This window comes from Mytilus trossulus, chromosome 1 (genome assembly GCF_036588685.1).
Source record: "Mytilus trossulus isolate FHL-02 chromosome 1, PNRI_Mtr1.1.1.hap1, whole genome shotgun sequence".
In the NCBI taxonomy this organism is placed as follows: domain Eukaryota; kingdom Metazoa; phylum Mollusca; class Bivalvia; order Mytilida; family Mytilidae; genus Mytilus; species Mytilus trossulus.
Window position 1 is genome coordinate 83,381,001 of NC_086373.1, and position 22,020 is coordinate 83,403,020.

The 22,020-nt window shown below is 31.3% G+C and overlaps 1 protein-coding gene across 2 annotated transcripts in view; it reads left to right on the plus strand.

Annotated features, from left to right (window-relative positions):
• The first annotated feature begins 7,403 nt into the window (after positions 1–7,403).
• LOC134687415 (DIS3-like exonuclease 1) overlaps positions 7,404–22,020 on the plus strand; it is a 41,775-nt gene continuing 27,158 nt past the window's right edge. The window contains exons 1-12 of one of the 2 annotated variants that reach the window (XM_063547701.1): positions 7,404–7,498; positions 12,111–12,314; positions 13,118–13,251; positions 14,278–14,429; positions 15,237–15,318; positions 15,950–16,094; positions 16,573–16,702; positions 17,532–17,689; positions 18,294–18,421; positions 18,695–18,952; positions 19,272–19,420; positions 19,788–19,979. In XM_063547701.1, the coding sequence (XP_063403771.1) occupies positions 7,468–7,498; positions 12,111–12,314; positions 13,118–13,251; positions 14,278–14,429; positions 15,237–15,318; positions 15,950–16,094; positions 16,573–16,702; positions 17,532–17,689; positions 18,294–18,421; positions 18,695–18,952; positions 19,272–19,420; positions 19,788–19,979 (1,763 nt within the window). In that variant the 5' untranslated portion in view covers positions 7,404–7,467. Of the gene's footprint in view, positions 7,499–9,275; positions 9,374–12,110; positions 12,315–13,117; positions 13,252–14,277; positions 14,430–15,236; positions 15,319–15,949; positions 16,095–16,572; positions 16,703–17,531; positions 17,690–18,293; positions 18,422–18,694; positions 18,953–19,271; positions 19,421–19,787; positions 19,980–22,020 lie in introns of those variants that run through there. The other variant, XM_063547711.1, reaches the window with a different exon arrangement.

The window sequence follows — 22,020 nt, forward strand, 5'->3', positions numbered from 1 at the left end:
TCTACTTACCGGATTTGTAATAACATAAGCAACACGCCGGGTGCCACATGTGGTACAGTATCTGCTCACCCTTCCGGAGCCCCTGAGATCACCCCCAGTTTTTGGTGGGGTTCGTGTTGCTTAGTCTTTAGTTTTCTGTGTTGTGACTTCTGTACTATTATTTGTCTGTTTGGTTTTTTTTGGTGTTTTTTTAACCATGTCGGTTTGTTTTCGATCTATGAGTTTGATAACCGAGCACCTGTGCACTAGACTTGCAAATGTTCACATTTGTCCTATTGGCCTTTGTTGAATAGTTGTCTACTTGACAAGTTGTCTCATTATCTCATTGGCAATCATATAACATCTCATTATATATTCATGTGGTTCTATTAACTTTCACTGATCAAAATGGACGCATTAATTATTTCAAAAGTAATTTGTCTCCTTAAATTCCCTGACATAATTGTTCTTAATGGAATGTTGCGCTACAAGGTCTTACTTTCGAATTACCACATTAATTATTCTATATTCCTTATGGTTCAATCCACCATTTTTTTATCAAAATTTCCTGTTCCAAGTCAGGAAAACGGCAGTTGTTATCTCATAGTTATTTTCTATGTGTGTTGCATTGTCATTTTTTATTTTGTCGCACTTCAGTGTTTCTTGTTGTTTCGTTTGTTTTCCCTCTTTTTACCTCAGTTTTAGTTTGTAACCCTATTTTGTTTTCTCTCAATCGATTTTGACTTCTGAACAGCGGTATGGCCTTAAAAGTTAATGTTGCTTTTTTGGCATTTTGTCTGATGCTTGTTCCGTTTCTGTGTGTGTTACATTTCAGTGTTGTGTCGTTGTTCTTCTCTTATATTTAATGCGTTTCCCTCGGTTTTAGTTTGTTGCCCCGATTTTGTTTTTTGTCCATGGATTTATGAGTTTTGAACAGCGGTATACTACTGTTGCCTTTATTTATAAGTATATATAGTAACTATTCGATGTCCATATCATTAAGAATTGACATTTTCGAAACGAAAGTCTGCACTCGTAATTCAAAGTAATAGAAAGCGCACACAACTAATAGCTGTTGAGCTGTTAACTAAATATGAAGGAATTTAAACAGTTCTTAGAAAACTGTGACGAAAATATTTGCTTGACAAACGGCAAAACGGATTCACATTAATTCAATAAATGTTCCGTACAACAAATATTTTTTGTTAAAATTGCTGGATTCAAATAAACAAGGTTGTATAACGAACAGTGTCCGTCGAAAACGGATAGATCAAAGTACCTATATAGATCAGAAATTTCCAAGTGTCAGTTCATTTTTTATTATATTTTTGTTCATACATTACAGTTTATGTTAAAACAAAAATATAAATGTCCTAAGTATACTATTCATTAAATAACATTTAGCCATTTTATAGAGAGTGTGATTGTTTTCAGAGAAATACAAGTAAGAGTGGAAGCGTGTTCGTTTGCAATTACTTAATATTAGTTTTCTTTTAAATGGAATCTGCAATGGAAATGTGATTTGTATTATAGTTGAGTCAACTATAATATATGAATATATCGCGTTGAACGACAGAATATTGACATAATATTCGATAGGTCAAGTTTATCACACTCTACTTACATTTTGAAAAAAATCAATTGTTATAATTAAAAAAAAATACGGCAACGACTCTTCAATTTAAAGTTACTTCTTGTTGACATACCGATCTCATATTGGTATCTAAATAAAAGAATGTAATGTACAGAATAACAATTATTTTTAAATTATAAAGCCTAAAATTGACAATGAAATATATGCTATTAAGTAATAGGGTAATATGAAAAAAAAACTATATCTTTTAATAAAAAGTATGCATTTTAGATGAAATCCTTATCGTTGTGTGTTTGAACATGATTTAGCATTTAACTTTAGAAATTGTTTCTGATTCTGCAATTTACGTTTTGTTTTTGGGGTGGTTTTTTTTTGTTACATCAAAGAAAGAGGAATACAACAAAATACACTGAAAATTTAACATTGGGAAAAAGCCGGAAAAATTACCAAAATAAAATAAAAATTCAAGGTGGAAGACAGACAGTCAACACCATTGCCATTACAAAAAAAGACAAACGGTCAAACAACGTTCCACCAAAAAGATAAATAAAAAACACAAAAAAATAACGAGTGTGCAATTACACAACAAATTGGATGAATTCGGACATTTCAGTACTTTCCAAGCCATTGGCAGTCGTTGTGTTGCTCACTACAAGTAATTTATATTTACGCAAGTATTTGTGTTATTCTATTCTTCAAAAAGTATGTGTTGTTTCAACAATGAAAGTCTTGTCTGTCTTTGTCTAGAACAATTTTGCTCTAACTTAAATATTTGGTTATATAAATATAAGCGTCAGAGAATTTACATGCAGAGATATTAAACAATGAACACAAAAATAAGCGATTTGTTTGTATATATTTAATAGTAACAATTCTAAATGCAACAATTTATAAATAACAAAAACTATCAAAATAGGTTTCATAAAATGATGAACACATATTGGCTTAGAATGAGGTCACACTTGAAACAAAACGAGCTTACTACGGAAACTATAAGATATTGTTCCTTTTCAAATATCGCATGCTTTCATGGATTGCTCACATGTTTTGTAACGTACCTTGTGTACACATACGCACACTGTTGTAATAAATGTTTATTGACTAAAGGGTAGTCTTCCATTTACCGACCATAACGATTCCCGTTCATTTCTTTTAGTATGGCTTGAAGAATTAACGATCCATGTGGTAGTTTGCCTCTGTCTATTTTACCCAGTGAAGTCTGCACATCTTTATGAACATTTCTTTTCTCTGTATAAAAGATTTTACGATGTTCAACGTTCTCTAGAATTGTATTATGCTCGATATTCAGTAAATTATTTTCTGCGATAATGTTTGCTTCACTGTAAACACACGCCATGATTCTTTTTCTTTCGTTCAAAGATCAAGTTATCCGCCAATTAAAACAAATGCCGCAGTACTGTACTTTCAATTAGTCTCTACAGTTTTGAAACGGTATTCCCTGATAAAGTCCCAACAGTTTTAAAATTGTGTACTTAAGTGAAGTCTCAATAGTATAAAAAATGTGTTCCTTGGTGATCTAACTTCCTAATATGTAGTAGACACTGGTTAGCAGTTTATTATTTATACATAGAGATCGGAATGTAAACAATTATGGTGGGATAAACAAAATAAGGTTATTGACGCATTTTTATTTATTATGACTTCTGTTTTAACGTATATATATATAAACTTTACTGACCTTATGCTGTCGAGTCAATAATTTGTAGTTTAAATAAGATTTAGAGTTTTTGTGATCTTTGGTATTAATAAAACTTTAATTTACTACAAGATAAACATTGAACGAGTAGGTATGAGGAGCATTACATCAAGTACTGGGTTTGGTATGTTTGAATTTAAACTTTATAGTGTATGCGTGCGAAAGCTTGTTCAATTGAAAACAATGTTTGAACTTATACAAGTGGGAATAGAATTTCTGACGATTGTAGTTTTTTAAAAGTTAATGAAACAACTTTTACATTAGATCCGTATAGATAACTGTTCAAAGAACATAGTATTTTATGGTTACAGTCCAATTGATTTTTACACTACATTTATTCTTATGTCACGAGATTTTCTGTGTTATATTTTTTCTGCTATGTATATATTTGATATGTATAAGTTTAGCCATTTTCAATCGATTTATGTAGTTTTTTCTTGCGGTGTGCTTAAATGCTATTCTCCATTGTTAGGCAAATGGTTACAAACATTTTTAACCCGCCGCAATCTGTATTCGCCTGACCGAAGTCAGGAGCCTGTATTTAAGTGGTTGTCGTTGGTTCAAGTATATTGTATTGGCATTCGATAAATTGTTTTGTTATAGATTAGGCAGTTGGTATTTTTCTTGATTAAATTGTTTCGTATTTTTCATATTTGCAACTTTCATAGACGACGAAACGGAAAGGAGTTTCTTATTGAACGTAATACTGTTACTAATATGTAATAGTTGAAATAAATAAATGTTGAATATGATGGTGATTTACCAAAAAATATTGTATTTCCAGTATAAAACGAAAGTTATATTTAAAATCCTGGTCTTATAAAATTGAGAATAGAAATGGGGAATATATCGAAGAGACAACAACCAGACCAAAGACCAGACAACAGTCGAAGGTCATCTACTGGTATTTACTGGCGTGCTAGCTCCAGACATCAATGAAAGTAATTGAAAGATTATGTCTTCATCATATAAAAATCAAGTAGAATATCTTCCATCAGGTGTTTAGTATCATACAACCATAAAATGTATGAGAAGAACATAACCCGTTTCATGCTAACAACTAGTTTTAGAATAAATGTGTTTATTCCCGATGCAAAGACCATATGATTGAATCAATATTAATACCGAAATATGCAATCCTTAATCACCTGACAACAGTATCGTAACTATGTCCTTTCCGAAAAAGCCTTTTTAAAGGTTTTGGTTAGTTTTTGAGGAGGATGCCAATATTTTGTTGTTTGTAAAGTATATTACCATAATAAAATATTGGATGTGAAATACCCGAACGTATAAGAAGATTGCATGTTGATTTATAATAACGAATGATGTCCTTGTAACGATGATAATATTTAGTAAATGTTTTGACTAGTTTGTAATATCAAAACCCTGGTGTAATAATTTTTCAGTAATTTATAGATTTCTTTCGTTTAGATCAAATACGTTGTTACATACACGAGCGAATCGAACAAGTTGAGATATATAAATAGCATCTAAAAATGGATAATTAATAATAGGAAAATGAAAAATCATCTTTTATATCATAAATTGTTGTATTAATCTTCCCGTTGAAAATATAGATCCAGGAAAGGGCAGTGCTGACTGTGAGAATTAGCTTTATTTAAAGTCAGCTCGGTAGGATAAATCTCTTTAGTGTACATACTGAAGTCTTCCTTATTGAGAGCCAATATATCATCCAAATATCTTGACGTGACATTAAATTTTTGAATCAGATATTGTTTCGCTAAGTCTTTACTCATAAGAATACAGAAACAGGTCCGCTATAAGTGGTGCAGGTTGTCCCCATGGGAATTTCGATAATCTGACGATAGACGGAATCTCCATAACCAACAAAAATGTTATCTAGTAAAAATTAAAGGGTATTTTTCTTAATAATATTATGAGGCAAAGTGGTTTATAGGTAGAAAAATCAAAACTTTGAACAGATTCGAAATCACCAATATAAGCATGTAATGTCTCGTGTACTTTCATCGATTTTTTTACGGTTCTTAGGTAGTCAATTCCACTATTTTCAAAAACCTTATTCGAATATTTTTTTCCAGGTTTTTTATTGTACCAAATGTTCCAAGTACGCTTAACAGATTTCGAGCATTTATCTTTATAAAATTGTCTCTGATTTTGATACATCAAAGAATTAGTAAAACTGAGAGACACTACAACACATTACACTAATGTTCAACATTGTGAAATGAAAAAGCAAGAATGAATATCCAAAGTCAACGAAAAGCCAAGTTGAAGACGGAGAGAAAACACATGGCCTTACGGTCATAAAACTTTCGAGCAAGATTTTTGTGTTCAGACTAGAGAATCAACCAATCAAAATACAGGGTTTGGTGTTTCGAGCATGATTCTTGTGCTCCAAGCACTGAGCAAAGTTTTAGGACTTCAACCCCTGATTATAAAATAAACAAGACAAACAGATAGGCAACATTATTTTCAAAAGAAACCAGGCAAACGGACAGACGACATTTTATCAAACAAAAAACAAAAAATGAAAACTATTGGTTGATGATTACCACAAAAAGTTGAATGAATTCAAATATTCCAAAGGGGTTGTTCCACCATTGCCAGTCGTTGCGTTTTTTACTGCAAGTCGAAAAAGACATGTCAAATATACCAGAGGTGGATTTAGGGGGGGCCAGGGGGCCCGGGCCCCCCCTTTTTGGGGAAAAATTTGGTTGCTTATATAGGGATTCACTGAAGCGTGACTGGAGCGGGCCCTCTTAGGTCAGTCAGTGGGCCCCCACTTATGAAAATTTCTGGATCCGCCACTGTATATGAATTAAATCAAGTGTGGGATTGTGGCTATCACATTACAAACAGGTATGTGGACTCTATTTCACATATATTTCATAACGGGCCAGTTGTAATTTTGCTTCGGTTTTCATTTATGTGTGTATTTGTAAAGCAGTCTGTGTATTTTCTAAAGCTTAAAGTCGTGTCTGTCTTTTTCTTAAACATTGTTTTCAAACTTATATATTTAGTGGTATGAGTAAGAGCATTTACATGCAAAGATGATATACTATAAACACAATAATAAGCGATTTGTTTGTATATATTTAATAGTAACATTTCTAAATGAAACAATTTATAAATGACAAAAAATTAAAATAAAAAAGTCTCTTTAAAAACTTAATGAACACATATTGGCTTAGAACGAGGTTACACTTGAAACAGAACGAGCTTACGACAGACACTATAAGATATTGTTCCTTTTCAAATATCGCATGCTGTCTTGTGTGGCTCACATGTTTTGTACACATACCATGCGTACACATACACACACTGTTGTAATAAATGCTTATTGTCTATAGGGTAGTTTTCCATTTACCGACCATAACGATTCCCGTTCATTTCTTTTAGTATGGCTTGAAGAATTAAAGATCCATGTGGTAGTTTGCCTCGGTCTATTTTACCCAGTGAAGTCTGCACATCTGTATGAACATTTCTTTTCTCTGTATAAAAGATTTTACGATGTTCAACGTTCTCTAGAAATGTATTATGCTCGATATTCAGTAAATTATTTTCTGCGATAATGTTTGCTTCACTGTAAACACACGCCATTATTCTTTTTCGTTCGCTCAAAGATCAAGTTATTCGCCAATTTAAACAAATGCCGCAGTACTGTACTTTCAATTATTCTCTACAGTTTTGGAATGTGATCCTTCTTGATGAGGTCTCAACAGTTTTGAAATGGTGCTCTTTAGTAAAGTCTCTACAGTTTTGGAATATGATCCTTCTTGATTATGTCTCAACAGTTTTGAAATGGTGCTCTTTAGTGAATTAAGTCTCAACACTTATGAAACGGTCTTCCTTGATGAAGTCCCAACAGTTTTGAAATGGTACAGTTTAGTGAGGTCTCAATAGTTTATAGAATGTGTTCCTTGGTGATCTAACTTTCTAATGTAGTAGACACTTGTTAGGTGTTTCGTATTTATACATAGAGATCGGAATGTAAACAATTATGGTGGGATAAACAAAATAAGGTTATTGACGCATTTATATTAATTATGACTTCTGTTTTAACGTATATATAAACTTTATTGACCTCACACTGTCGAGTCAATAATTTGTAGTTCAAATAAGATTTAGAGTTTTTGTGATCTTTGGTATTAATAAAACTTTAATTTACTACAAGATAAACATTGAACGAGTAGGTATGAGGAGCATTACATCAAGTACTGGGTTTGGTATGTTTAAATTTCAACTTTACAGTGTATGCGTGTTTAATTGAAAACAATGTTTGAACATCTTATACAAGTGGGAATAAAACTGACGATTGTAGTTTGTTGATTAATGAAATGCATTTAGATTAAATCATTATAGATAACTGTTCAAAGAATATTGTGTTTCATGATTGCAGTCTAATTAATTTTTACCCTACATTTCTGTTTATGTCACGATGTCACGGATGTTTTCTGTAAAGTTAACATGTCGAGCATTCACATTATGCGGCGAGCATTATAATCATTTTCACAACAGCGTGGACAACCGCAATACAAATGTAAACTTGCTATAATTCCCTTTCTATTATTTCTCTCTTACTAATTTATATGTTTACTGATAAGTGCCAGCCTACTGATTGTCCTTGGAGATTTTGTATTCATGCATTACTTACATTTTGTATTTGCCTTAAGGTGGTATGGGAGTCTAAAATAAAAATGATAGAATTTGTTCATACTTTGCCACAACGTAGTATCTAATGATATATGTTCAAAAATATAATAAAAATGATATGTCACACCACATTTTCTCAAGTTACAGGCTGTGACAAAATGACATATTTTGTATGGATTATGTAGGAAAAAAACACCATTTTGTGATTAGAAACTAAACAAAATGATAATATTATCAAATAAATTGGGAAAAGATAGCTTTCAGGCAATGCTTTAATAATATCAACAGAAAAGATATGGTCACCGTACTTTTTTCCGGCTAAAATACAAAATAGGAAAATTCCTAGTAGATTCAAACAGAACATGCACTGTTTTAGAGTTACCTCCCCTTAAAATGTCAATTTAAAAACATTTTAAAACAACCAAAATTAATCTACACCTTTCAAAATATTAATATTTATAAGTTATATTCTTATAAATGATTTCTTTTAAATGAAAATTCACATTAAATATCTGCATTCCTGCATCAAATTTTGCTAACTTGATGGAAAATCGGGACCTTAGTTTCTCTGTTTTTTACAATCCAAGATGGCGGAAGACACCCATACCACCTAAATTCATTTAGCATTATTGTATAATTGAAATAATTACATGCATACTTAATAAACTGTGGTTAGTTTTCCCAAACCTGTCTTTGTTTAAATATATAACCAACACTGCCTTATGTTCTATTTGGCCGCTGAATCCTTCCGTTGTATCCTAACTTGATTTGGGACGTTATACATGATAAGTCATACCATATCAAGCGTTGGCAGAGAGGCTGAGAAGAGGCAGTGTTTAGCACCATTGGCAAAGAGGGGACGGGTGGGTCCCTGTTTTCATAACATAGATTAATGTGGATACAAGGCTAAACGTATTTATATATAAACAGAAAGCAAAGCAGGCACAACATAAATACTGTTATCACAGTAAATAATAAATGAATCAAAGCATATTAAAGCAAACATGAAATGGAAACTGGTAATGTTGGCATATTTAAAGACCCGGCTTATCCAGCCACAGACACTGACTTAGTCTGTGTATCGGCAAGCTGATAATTTTCTGCTATAAAGTTTCAATTTATCTATTATATATTTATATCTATCACAGTTTTCAAGATAATAGACAAAAATTGGAAAACTCGTTTTAAAGGGCAATAATTAAAATAAGAAATTGACAAGCAATATGGGGCATGTTGACTTATCTGCAGATTTAGTCTGACTGATCATCTCGATTAGAGTGCTCCCGCGAAGGAGTTAACACCGCAGCAGCAAATCTTGTATTTACGAAACAAAAGTGACATGTCTCTCCCCTAAGCCAAAAATGTACCCAGTAGTGTAAAAAAGAATAAACCGCCAGTTTAGTGATACATTGTAGTAATAACAAGACATAGGGGTGAAAACAACTGAGGTGAACTAATTGATTGAATTATAATACTTCTTTGGTTTCAGGTTCATGGCACTAAAACCACAGGCTCTTGTTTCATGTGATGTTAAAGACCCTCTTTCCTTTTAGGCCTGAAACAACTATCCACCAGAGTCCAAATGAAATGTAAACTACTTTTATATGTATGCAACTCCATATCACCATACAACCACCAATTTTGAGAAATACTCTTAGCATAGTATCATAGATGAGGTTAAACAAATGCTCAAGAAGACAGACAAGATAACAATAAAAAAAAAAACAGATGCATCAGGGCTGAGAAGTCTCACACAATTTCATACTTACAATGTATTTGGCAGCATTTTCCTTTGATCTATTGTTTTTACTCTTTGATATTTACAGTTTTGTCCTAATCTCACAGATTTACTTAAACTCTGACAATAGATAGTTTCCATTATAAAACTTATGTACATATGTACATAATACATGTACATGTATGTATTTATTTCATTCACTAACACTATGTTCACAGTTTTAATCGTGTTTTGACAATTTTTTCTTCATAAAATATTCAAATTTTCAAATTTTCAGAATTATCTAGCATGTCTAGGTGAAATTCTCAAAATTCTGCTCTTTCACCCCAAATCGTAATTTTTTAACCTAAAACATCAAAATTTTGAAAATTTTTATGAGGCTGTACAAATTCCTCTCACTGATCCATGTCCATTCCAAGTGTTTTGTACAAAAAACGACATTTTATTTCTAAAAGGATACTAGTTTGGCTTCAATTCTTCCATATTCTTCCAAAAAAAATGTTCCTCTTAAATTTCGTAAATTTCCTCTGATTTTGACACAGTTTCAACAAACGGAAGCGCCATGTTTACACTTTCATCGGGGTTATTCATCAAAGAAAGATAACTCATGTTTGCACTGATTGAGCAGGAAATGTAAAAGAGGTATTCCGATCCCGGTAAAACGGGACTCATTGTCAGCTGTCCGAAGCGTGAATCCCGGTAAACCAGGACTAATCGGCGAAAGGGTTAAAATAAACTTTTATCTGATTGTACATGTTGAACACATGCTCAATATCAATGCTCTTTTGTTGATTGTTGACAAACTGGTGACAATCGTTAAACTTAGGCTTCAAAACAGAAACTTTATTTACCTGCCTATTTTCACAACAACACTGACCAATTGAAGAAGAAAAAATAACGATTATGCAATTATCTGAAAAATTTATGCGAAAAAAATGATAAATCTTGCACAGAAGACTATGTTTATGATGTTTGTAAGCATTGGTTCAAGAATTGGGATAACATTATTTTTCACCAGTCACTCGTTTCTTATGACTTTAATTGGCAGAACTGATACATGATAACCGACAGCAACCAACCAGAACCAGTGAATTACAGGCTTTATGATTAATTAATACAATGTTCATACATTTTTATCTCACCTGGCCCAAACTTGGCCACAATCATCATTGGGGTATCTAGTTAAAAAAGTTGTGTATGGTGACCCGGTCAACAATTCAAGATGGCCGCCATGGCTAAAAATAGAACATAGGGGTAAAATGCAGTTTTTGGCTTAAAACTCAAAAACCAAAGCATTTAGAGCAAATCTGACATGGGGTTAGATTGTTTATCAGGTCAAGATCTATCTGCCCTGCAAATTTCAGATGAATCGAACAACCTGTTGTTGGGTTGCTGCCCCTGATTGGTAATTTGAAGGAAATTTTGCTGTTTTTTGTTATTTTCTTGAATAATGTTATAGATAAAGATAAACTGTAAACAGCATTAATGTTCAGCAAAATAAGATCTACAAATAAGTCAACAGGACCGAAATGGTCAGTTGACCCTTTTAGGAGTTATTGCCCTTTATAGTAAATTTTTAACCATTTTTCGTAAATCTTAGTAATCTTTTACAATTTTTTTTCTCTGAAACTACTGGGCCAAATTAAACCATACGTGGCCACAATCATCATTGGGGTATCTAGTTTACAAACTGTGTCCGGTTACTTGGTCAACTATTCAAGATGGTCGCCATGGCTAAAAATAGGACATTTGGGTAAAATGCAGGTTTTGGCTTAAAACTTAAAAATCAAAGAATTTAGAGCAAATCTGACAGGGAGTTAAATTGTTTATCAGGTCAAGATCTATCTGCCCCATCATTTTCTGATGAATTGGACACCCCGTTGTTGGGTTGCTGCCCCTGAATTTGTAATTTTAAGGAAATTTTGCTGTTTTTGATTATTGTCTTGAATAATATTATAGAAAGAGATAAACGGTAAACAGCAATAATGTTCAGCAAAGTAAGATTAACAAATAATTCAACACGACAAAAATGGTCAGTTGACCCCTTTAGGAGTTATTGCCCTTTATAGTCAATTTTCAACATTTTTCATAAATTTTAGTAGATTTTTCAAAAATATTTTCCACTGTAATTACTGAGCCAAGTTCATTATATATAGAGATAATTGTAGCATCAAGAATTTTCAGTAAAGATAAAGATCTACAAACACATTATCATCATCAAAACACAATTTTGTTATGAATTTATCTGTGTCCATTGTTTAATATGCACATAGACTAAGGTGAGCGACACAGGCTCTTGAGAGCCTCTAGTTATTTGTAATTAGCATACTATTAAATAAGGGATAATCTCAGCTATAATGCATATTCTGAGCAAATGCATTTCATGTCAACAAGAAAGAAACTATCAAAGGTTGTCCATATTTAAAAAATAACTTTTTATTCTTCAGGATATACATGTAGTAAATTTGATAATGTAGACAGCCTAAAGATGGTCATAGAAAATAAAGCAGAGTCTCTAGATAAAGACAATCGTTATTTGAGATTGAAGAACAGCCAAGGAAAGAGTGTCAGTATTGTAAGAGAAGTCTATAGGAGAGAAAATATACCATGTCAGAGTAGTTTATGTCTTGGAGTTTGCAATGTGGGAATAGGTGAGATTTTAAATAAATGTTAAAAAAATGTTGAAGGTATTATTGAAGGAGATAAAAATATCTTACCTCTCTGTAACTCTTGGCATAGACCTTTTTAGCTGAATTGTGACTATAAAACTATTAAAATGAGATTCTGCTTTTCAGAGGCGGATTTAAAGGGAGAATTTGGGGTCCCCCCTTTTGTGGGAAAAATTTGGTTGATTATATACTACATGTATATGGAATTAATTATTGAATCATGACTGGAACTTGCCCCTTCTTATGCAGTCAGTCACTTATGAACATTTCTGTATCCGCCATTGTTTTTGTTTGTTACTTCTTGAGTTGCCAGATTATATTTAGCAATACCACTATCATGACTATTGGGTCCTCCAGCTTGAGTGAAGGGTTGTTTTTTGTCTCTGCTATTTTAATTGAATTGATAATCTTGGATAAAGTTTTGCATGGTACATTACCAAAAATTGATTGATACCTTTGCTATTTCATATTATATTATCTTAAAAGAATATTACTTACTCCATATATAGTTGGTTTACATGGGACATATATATTTATGTTTTAAACACTTTAAAAAATCTCTATACATGAACATATAGATGTTATTTTATTTGGAAATGGCAATGTAGCCTGGTATGGTCTTCCAACAGATTTAAGTTCATGTACCACAAACACTAATAAACACACATAGATATTATATAAATATCAATATTGAGCAGAGATTCCATACTTGATTCATAGCCTATTATCATATTTAGTTTAATATTAATGTTTATATAACCATGATAACTGGGAACTCTTTGCAGATGACTCTGATTTGCTACCTTCCAATGTGACACACTATATAATCCCAGATTGTCAAGTTGCCAGAGAATACCTTGAAGTTTTTGAAGCACCAGAAATTCATGGAATAATTTTTACACAGACAGCTGAACACTGTGTAAGTTTAGAAAATATTTTTTCAGAAGAAATTGAAGTTTGATAATTCCATAATATTTTATGAAACAATGCTCTATGTATAAAAAAAAGCTGTTTAGAAAATATTTTATTGTATACTATTCATATACTATTTTTGTAGTTTTATTGTTTGAATGCATTAGCATATTTTATATACTTGTATTTATTAATTTCATTTTACACTGAAAGATAGTTATAGCATTATTCCAATACATTTACGTTTTCATGATAAATGGTTTAAACCCGGTGCTAACTTGTAGATGATCAGGTTTTTTTCCCCGGTAGAATTCAATGAGTTATTACAAAATGTACTTGTAAACCAACAAATATTTAAAAAAGACAAAACATGTGAATGGTTGTTATGGCATTAAACTACAAAATACATATTTTGATACAATAATAATGGAAAGTTTTAGATATCATATTATTTACATGATAACAAATGTTCAAAACATGAGGATCATAACCAATTTCTTTGGGGTTTTTTCAGTAGAATTTTATGAATTATTACAACATGAACACGTAAATCTAAAAACATTCAAAATGACAAAACCTGTCAAATATTGTAATGGCAGGCATTACCCTGCAAAAGATATATTTTTATATAATTAAAATGGAAATTTTCACAGTTATGAATAGATATCATACCATATTTAGTAAAATGAAATTATGTTGATGGAATTTTATTTATATTATCTAAAGAATTTTTTACAGATTTTAACATCATACATTCTGTGCATTTATGGATCTATTCCACATAATTTAAATGTATTATACTTTGATTGTATCTCTAAAAAAATTTAAAAAAAATCTTCAAATATTTAGATGCAGCGGAAAGACTTCTTAAATGTATATAAAGTTTCATAGATATCAGAAAGACCACCTTTTTAAGTGTACAAAATTTTAGGTGATTACAAATATCTTAAAGTGTCTCTTACTGTTTCACAGACTGATTTGTTTATTGTATCAAAACATCAGTAAATTGCAATAGAATAATTTTATTTTTCAGATACAGTATGAAGGAAGCAAGAATCATCACAATAGATTTAAAAGATTGGTAAAGGATAAGACAAAAGGTGCTGTTATATTTCATAATGAATTCCAGAAGTATGCATACTGTGAACGGGAATCTGGAGAATCAAACTCAGCTTGGCAGTCCAGGTATAAACAAAATGGTGATTTTATTGGGAAAAGATTGCATGAAATGTATCAAAACCCTATGTTACTGACTTGAAGCTTATCTTAAGTTTCCAAGGCTTGTCACTACATTTTTTGATACACAATATATAGTGCATTGATCATAACATTTTATATATCCTATCCATGAACATTTCCAGAAATTTATAAATTAACAAGTGCTCAGATATTCAAGTCACAAAATGATGTTACACCTGTCAAGAAAAATTCTTAACTTTTGCAAGGTGCAAGAATCTAATATCTGGTTTTAAAATATAAATGATGTCTGACATTGTTTAAGTCATCTTTTAAAATTGGATTTATCTCCCGTTGTCCAGAATTGTAGTTGAATGAACTACAACCAATGCTTTATTGACAATGTAATATTTAAATTTTACGTCCTACTGACACTGATAAATTAAGGCAATCTCCACCTATCACTGCTTACAAGCCCTTTGATAATAACCCCTTCTCCAGAAGCGGAGGCTTTATTACAATCACTTATCTTTCTGTTCATCCAATTGACCAAAAAATATTTTTGTCATACTTCTCTCTCAGAAAAAAATAGAATGACTTCATATTTTGCCTGCAGCTTGAAAGAGATCAGTTGTAATGTGTGAGCATATCTCAAATTTGTCTGATATCTGCCCTGCTTCCTGTTGGCTGATACTTTCAATTATAATGATTAAGATATGCTTAGCAAAACATACCATGTTATGCTTTTATGTTTGTAATATTTTTTATCCAGTATGCTATTTAAGTGTTTCTCATTATATTTGAAATATATTGCAGAAGTACATTCAAGGCTGCAGAATGGTTCTTCAATCATCTAGCTGGTCAGTTACCAGTAGTCATGGTGACAAATGATGATAAGGTAAATAGATTTAACAATGAAAGAGCTACTTGGGGAAAAAGTAAAATCTTCAAAAGAAGTTCCGTCTGTTGATGAGACTGATAGTTGAGAAATGGATATAAATAATCAAAAGACCAATAAAATTGAGAATGGAAATGGGGAATGTGTCAAAGAGACAACAACCAACAAGCATAACTATTTTTAGAATATCTGTTAAAATTCTTTATCTTATATTGAATAGTGGTCTCTGGAAATTTGTTAATGTTTACAAGCATGACTAAATGTGAATAGTGATTTTGATTGCTTAAATTTTTGTCCTTTTGGCACATTGGTTTGGTACATTTATTTAGCACTTGACCAATGGTCGTAACAGATACATATTCAAACCAAGTCCATAGTGTAATTCAGACCAATGATTTTAATATGTCTAAGGGTTTATACCTATTAGACTTCCAAAAAATGTTAAACTGAATTATAGGGACCCTAGAAGAAGTGACTGCCAGTGGTAAAATCTAAAAGCAAAAAAAAGGAAGAATTTGTCCAAATCCAAAAAATAGAACCTGGAGAAAAGTGAAAATATCTTTTTACTAAAATTAAAGATATTTACAGATCTGCCTATTGTCATGAATCATGATGGTATTTTTCCTTTCAGATAATAGAAGAGTATGGAAGCAAGATAATCAATGTACATGTGATGAAACTAGGAGAATATTTACAAACTTTCTGGAAGCAGGCTAACACATCTTTAATGGATTTATTTGAATCTCTGACTGCATCTGTCCAGAGTAAAACTAAAAGTAAGCAAAAGTTAAAAGTCAATAAATTATGAAATTAGGTCAACTACATATGTACCTTGTAAATGGCTAAAAAAATGTTTATCTGTTTTTGGTAACATGTTATACCTTTGTCATAAGAATCGTCAGAAGATAGTTGGGTTAACATTATCATGATTATGTGTAATAATCTGCAATTTTCACCTAAGTTGGAAATTTTATTTTTACTAATTTGACCATTAAGATCACATTGAGAAAATAGTATCTCCCTTTCTTCAATAGGAATTATTGCTCATTTGAAACTGTGAATATAAAAACTTCGGAACAGGTTTTGCAATTCAAATTACAAAACATCTTTCAAAAAAAAAGTGTGATCAAGACACTTTTTCATGTTGGTTAGACTTTTGAGAAAAAAACTAAAGATAAATCTTTAAAAGCTCAGATTGTTAGTCATGAAAAAATGTTTTGTTTATTTCATATCTAAATTTGTTATTTTACAAAGAAAAGGGATATAGTGGATACCTTCCCACAGATGTACTTGAAGCAGGACTTAAAACTGGAAGATATATTCAAGGTCATATGAATGTCAACAAAAGTAATGCCTCAGAAGAGGCCTTTGTTAGAAGGAAAAGGTATTCTTATTTTGAAATGGATATTATTGAGTCTATTATGGGGTATAATCTGGTGTATGGTATTGTTATGTTAGGAGGGTGGATGGGAAAAGCAGATACCTATTTGGTTAATAAACTCATCCTACAGTTATAGTCAAGATCCCATAAACTTTACAGAAAGATTGCACATGAGGTTTTGCACCTGAACTTGCACATTTCTTTGGATTTTTTTTCAATTGGGATTTAAGTTTATACTTTACTGAAATATAACCATACACATAGTCATAGTAAAGACGGTAACTTTTTGTGTAAGCTACTACTGATACAAATTTAAATCTTTTCCTTTAAACTTGTTGGATAAGTGCAAACATTTTGTGAAATTGTTTTAAGAAATTTTCCCCATTTTTCCTGACTTGGGGAATTCAGCAATTTTACACATTTGTCACCCTTTTTTTCAGTAAATGTACAAATTGATGTCTACTGAAAAATATATCCTGTGAACCAATACAAATTTTAAATAGTTTAAAAAAAAATGTTCATAACAATGACAAATAATTTTTTTAAAACAAATACCTGCAGACAGGGTTTAAATGTTCAATTAAGAATGAAAAATGTATCTTCTGCATTCTATACACTTTGACATTTTCTTCACACATTGTAAATTTGTTTTTTTCTCTAGCTTTATCAATTTCTCAGAAATCAAATACAGTTCAAGGAGTTCCAAATGTTAAAATCTTTATGAAAATCAGATATACCTCCAAATTTTGTATAATTCATTATTTCTCAAAACAGTTATGTTTAACCATGTTTACAGACAATGTGGTTTTAGTGATTATTTTTATACTTTCAGAGAAGAATCAAAAGAGGATTCAGGATCTGACATTTTAATCCATGGTATGTCCAGCAGAAACAGAGCTGTACATGGGGATGTTGTTGTTGTAGAATTGTTACCAAGGTCAGAATGGAAAGGAAGGTCAAACGTCATCAAAGAAACCACAGAATCAACAAGTAATTTAAAAACTGAGATTACATTACTTTTAAATTAACCAAACTGTTTACAATGCTGCTTTAAAAATGGTAAAAGAAGGAGTAAGTTCACAAAGCTTTCAAATTTGCCCAAAATTTAGAATTTTTCATAATCATGTTATATCCCACACATTTCACATAGAAATAAAAAAGAAATAATGCATGTGTTTCAGCTAACATGCTGAAAAAAAAATTGTAGGTAGGTAGGCAATATCATTTTACTCTACAACATTTTTTTTGTATATTACTACTAGGGAATCAGTCTAACTTTAACTGTGCTTGTTCAATGAAGTTTTACTAGTCCAGCTTTCTCCATTAATATATACTGATTACCACAAAAGCGTTCAATTGTGCTGAAAGTGGTGTTAATCATCAATCAATCAATCAATCCATTGATTACATATAAACAACAGCTGTATAAAATCTCCCTTATGCTGCATTTATATTTTGCAAATTAGTGATTGAATTGAAAAATTATCTAAACATTTGACAAATAATATCTTTACTTTGTATTTATCAATTTCATATCTGAGGTTAGTAAGATTAGAGTATGAAAAATCTGTATTCTATAATTGTTTGTGTTTAGGTGAATCTAAGACGTCAAAAGATGATGAAGAATCAGAAGACAATGGTGATATCATGCCCACTGGTTATGTTGTGGGTATAACACAGAGGAACTGGAGAGAATATGTGGCTGCCTTTGCTCAAGATGAGGTATATTTCAACATCAACTGCAAAAAAGGAAAGACATTTTTGTCTCCCACCATTAGGTAGTAAATTCTGGATTTTGTGGTAATAATAATTTCTGGATTGAAGTCTATATGCTATCTTTATTTTGTTGAACTCAAACAATTACTCACTTTTACCTGAAAAATCTGAGGTATGCATGGCCCCCAATGAATAGTGAAGAATCATAAGTAACTTGATGCAATAGGAATTTTAAAAAGTAAAATGTTTTATGAATTAATTGTGTTATTCTCCTTACAGAAAACAGGGCAGAAAGGAGGAAAAGTGCTTGTTATCCCATGGGATTATAGAATCCCTAAGATAAGAATAAGCACAAGACAGGTTGAGAAGTTAAAGGATGACAGAATCATTGTAAGAATTGACTCATGGGATATAGACTCACAATATCCAAATGGACATTTTATAAGAAGTCTTGGTAAAATTGGAGAACTGGAAACAGAGATATCTGCCATTCTGATAGAAAATAACATTAGTGTCCCACCATTCTCAGATGCTCAGGTAAAGTATGATTACATACAATCTTAGTTCAAAGAAGAAGATATTTTGATTAACCTTGTGTGTGTCTGTTTGTTGACATTTCTGTCATGATTTCAACAGCATCTTTAAGTCATATTTTTTTTTTATATAAGGCACCACTGTTTCCTAATTATTATTGAAATAAGAAATATGTAAACTGCATAACATTTTTTAAAGATTAACACATTTTGTAAGAGTGACAAAAGTCATAAATTAACTTCTTTTCATTTGCTTTGTTCTAAAAGTTTTTAACATCTTAAAAAAAACATTTAATCAAATGAAATTTAATTTCCCTAAACAGATGAAAGAATTACCTGTAGACACACCTGAAAACCCTTGGAAGATAGAAGATGTAGAACTAAAGAAGAGAAGAGATCTCCGTGATAGCCATTTGATTTTCAGTATAGATCCCAAAGGCTGTGAAGATGTCGATGATACATTGTCAGTTCGGTAAATGGCATATTTTTTACCCAAATAAGCCCAGTATTCTTTGGCGACAATAATTATTATTTATAAGGTCAATTATAAATTAGCTGTTTACAAAACTTTTTTTTTCAAAATAAAAGGATTTTCAACAGCATGTATAGACTTAGCTGTATTTGGCAAAACCCTTTAGAATTAAGGTCCTCAATGCTCTACAACTTTAATTAGACTTTTCAACTATTTTTTATTTGAGACTTACTGATGAGCTTTTTAAAAACTTAATTTAACATATGTCTGGCTTACAAAATTTCAATCCTGCTATCTATGATGAGTTTATTATACAATAAAAGAATGCTAACATATGTTCTTTAAAGGAATTTCTTCACTTTTTCAGTCATTTAGAAAACGGTAATATTGAGTTAGGAGTCCACATTGCTGATGTTACCCACTTTGTAAAGCCAGGATCTCTGACTGATCAGGAGGCTAAGAAAAGATCAACAACTGTTTACCTAGCAGATAGAAGATATGATATGTTACCTGGGATACTTAGTGCTAACCTGTGCTCACTAATTAGTGGGGTAGACAGGTAAGTTACCTAAAAAGTGGTATAGTCATTGTGTTTCATTGTTTACCTATTGCATCACTTGGTTTTATAATACATGTACTAGGGATTCATTTATTTTTGTCGGTACCATTTTTCATGGATTGAGGAACAATTGCATCTTCTTGGATATTTAATGTCAAGGTTTTCTCAAAGTCTGTGTACAATTCAATAGCAAATGCATACTTCTTTGAACATTTACATTTGTGTTTCACCTGTATCAACAAAATCCATGAAAATTGGTATCCAAGAAATAATAATGAATCCATAGTAATAAAATATGTTTATTAGACAGGAATGCTCAGTATATACACAGTACTTATTTAAATATTGCAATATAAAGTAATTGTCTTTCATAAGCTCATCCTTCTTCACAGCTGGAAAGATTCTGATGAAACTTTACCAGCACACTACCTAGGAATATTATCTCTTTATGACATGATAAAGAGGAGATAATAAAGATTTATTACTTTTAAAGTATTGCAATTTGTGGACCACAGTGGTATTAGTCTCTTATAAGCTCATCTCCTCAGACAGATATTGATAGACTTTTAAATGTTGTAATTTGCTACCTGAGCAAGGAATATTATCCTTTTACTAAGTGGTAAAGAGGATTCTTTCTTCTAGAAAACTGTAAAATTGTGTTTACTCCATTACCTTTTTGGTAAAGTTATATAGTCTTAGTTATTAAAATTTGAAATATCTTCTAGTATTGCATAGTAGGGGTATTCTTTTGTGAGTTCACTCACAGCACTAGGTTTTATTTTATTTGTTGAATTGACAAGCGATCAGAAGATATCCACTTTTCTCAGTAAATTTCAAATAGGTTCTCTGTAAATTATACCAATATCAGTGTCATAAGTACAGGAACTCCTTGATAAACTACTTATTTATTGTAATAAATGGAATATAGAAGTGAATATTAACAAAACGAAAGTTGTTGTATTCAAAAATGGCTGGCAACCCGTAACTGCAAAATTTTTCTATAACAACGAAGAACTAGAAATTGTCGATTCGTATATATATCTTGGTATGCTGATACAATGTAATGGAAAATTTTTAAAAACACAGAAGAGATTAGCCTTACAAGGTTCACGATCTTTGGCAGCTCTGAATAATTCTACAAATGGTTTATACTTGACGAAGAAAAAGAAATGTGATTTGTTCGATAGTATGGTTGCGTCTGTGATAAATTATGCCTCGGAAATTTGGGGTTTCCATCGTGGAAATGATGTTGAAATTATTCATAACCGTTTTTGTCGATCTATTTTGAAACTGGGTAAAAGTACGCCAAATGTATTTTTATATGGCGAACTAGGGCGTTTGCCAATGTATGTAATAAGAAAACAAAAAGTTTTAAAATACTGGTTAAAAATTGTAATTTATAAACCACTTATTGTGTATGATATCTATATATTGTTACTCAGAGATGCAAATACTGGTAAAACTAATTGGGTTTCTAATGTTCGTGACCTATTGTTTAGTATTGGTTTAAACTTTGTATGGTACCAGCAGTCTGGTATGAATATATCATTAGATGTAATAAAAACTAGATTAAAAGATCAATATATTCAAAGCTGGTCTGCATCTATGCAGGACTGTGAGAAACTTACTATGTACAGAATTTTAAAATTAGATTTTTGTTTTGAAGATTACGTAGATTATAACTATAATTCACATTTTTTCACAAAGCTACGTAGTGGTACTATGAAGTTAAATGTTGAGATAGGCCGTTATACAAATATACTAAGAGAAAACAGATTATGTACTTGCTGTAATATGAAAAGTGTTGAAGATGAGTACCATTTTACTCTAGTGTGTCCTGCGTATAGGCATGAACGACTGCAGTTTTTACCAAATTATTACTGTTCATGGCCAAATGTGACAAAACTTATGTATTTGTATCAAACCAAATCTAGATCTTTAGTTGGAAAATTATGTAATTATTTGAAATCTGCCTGGCAGATTAGATCACATTTAATAAGTTGATCATTTTTCTATTGTACTATCTTATGAAATTGTTCTC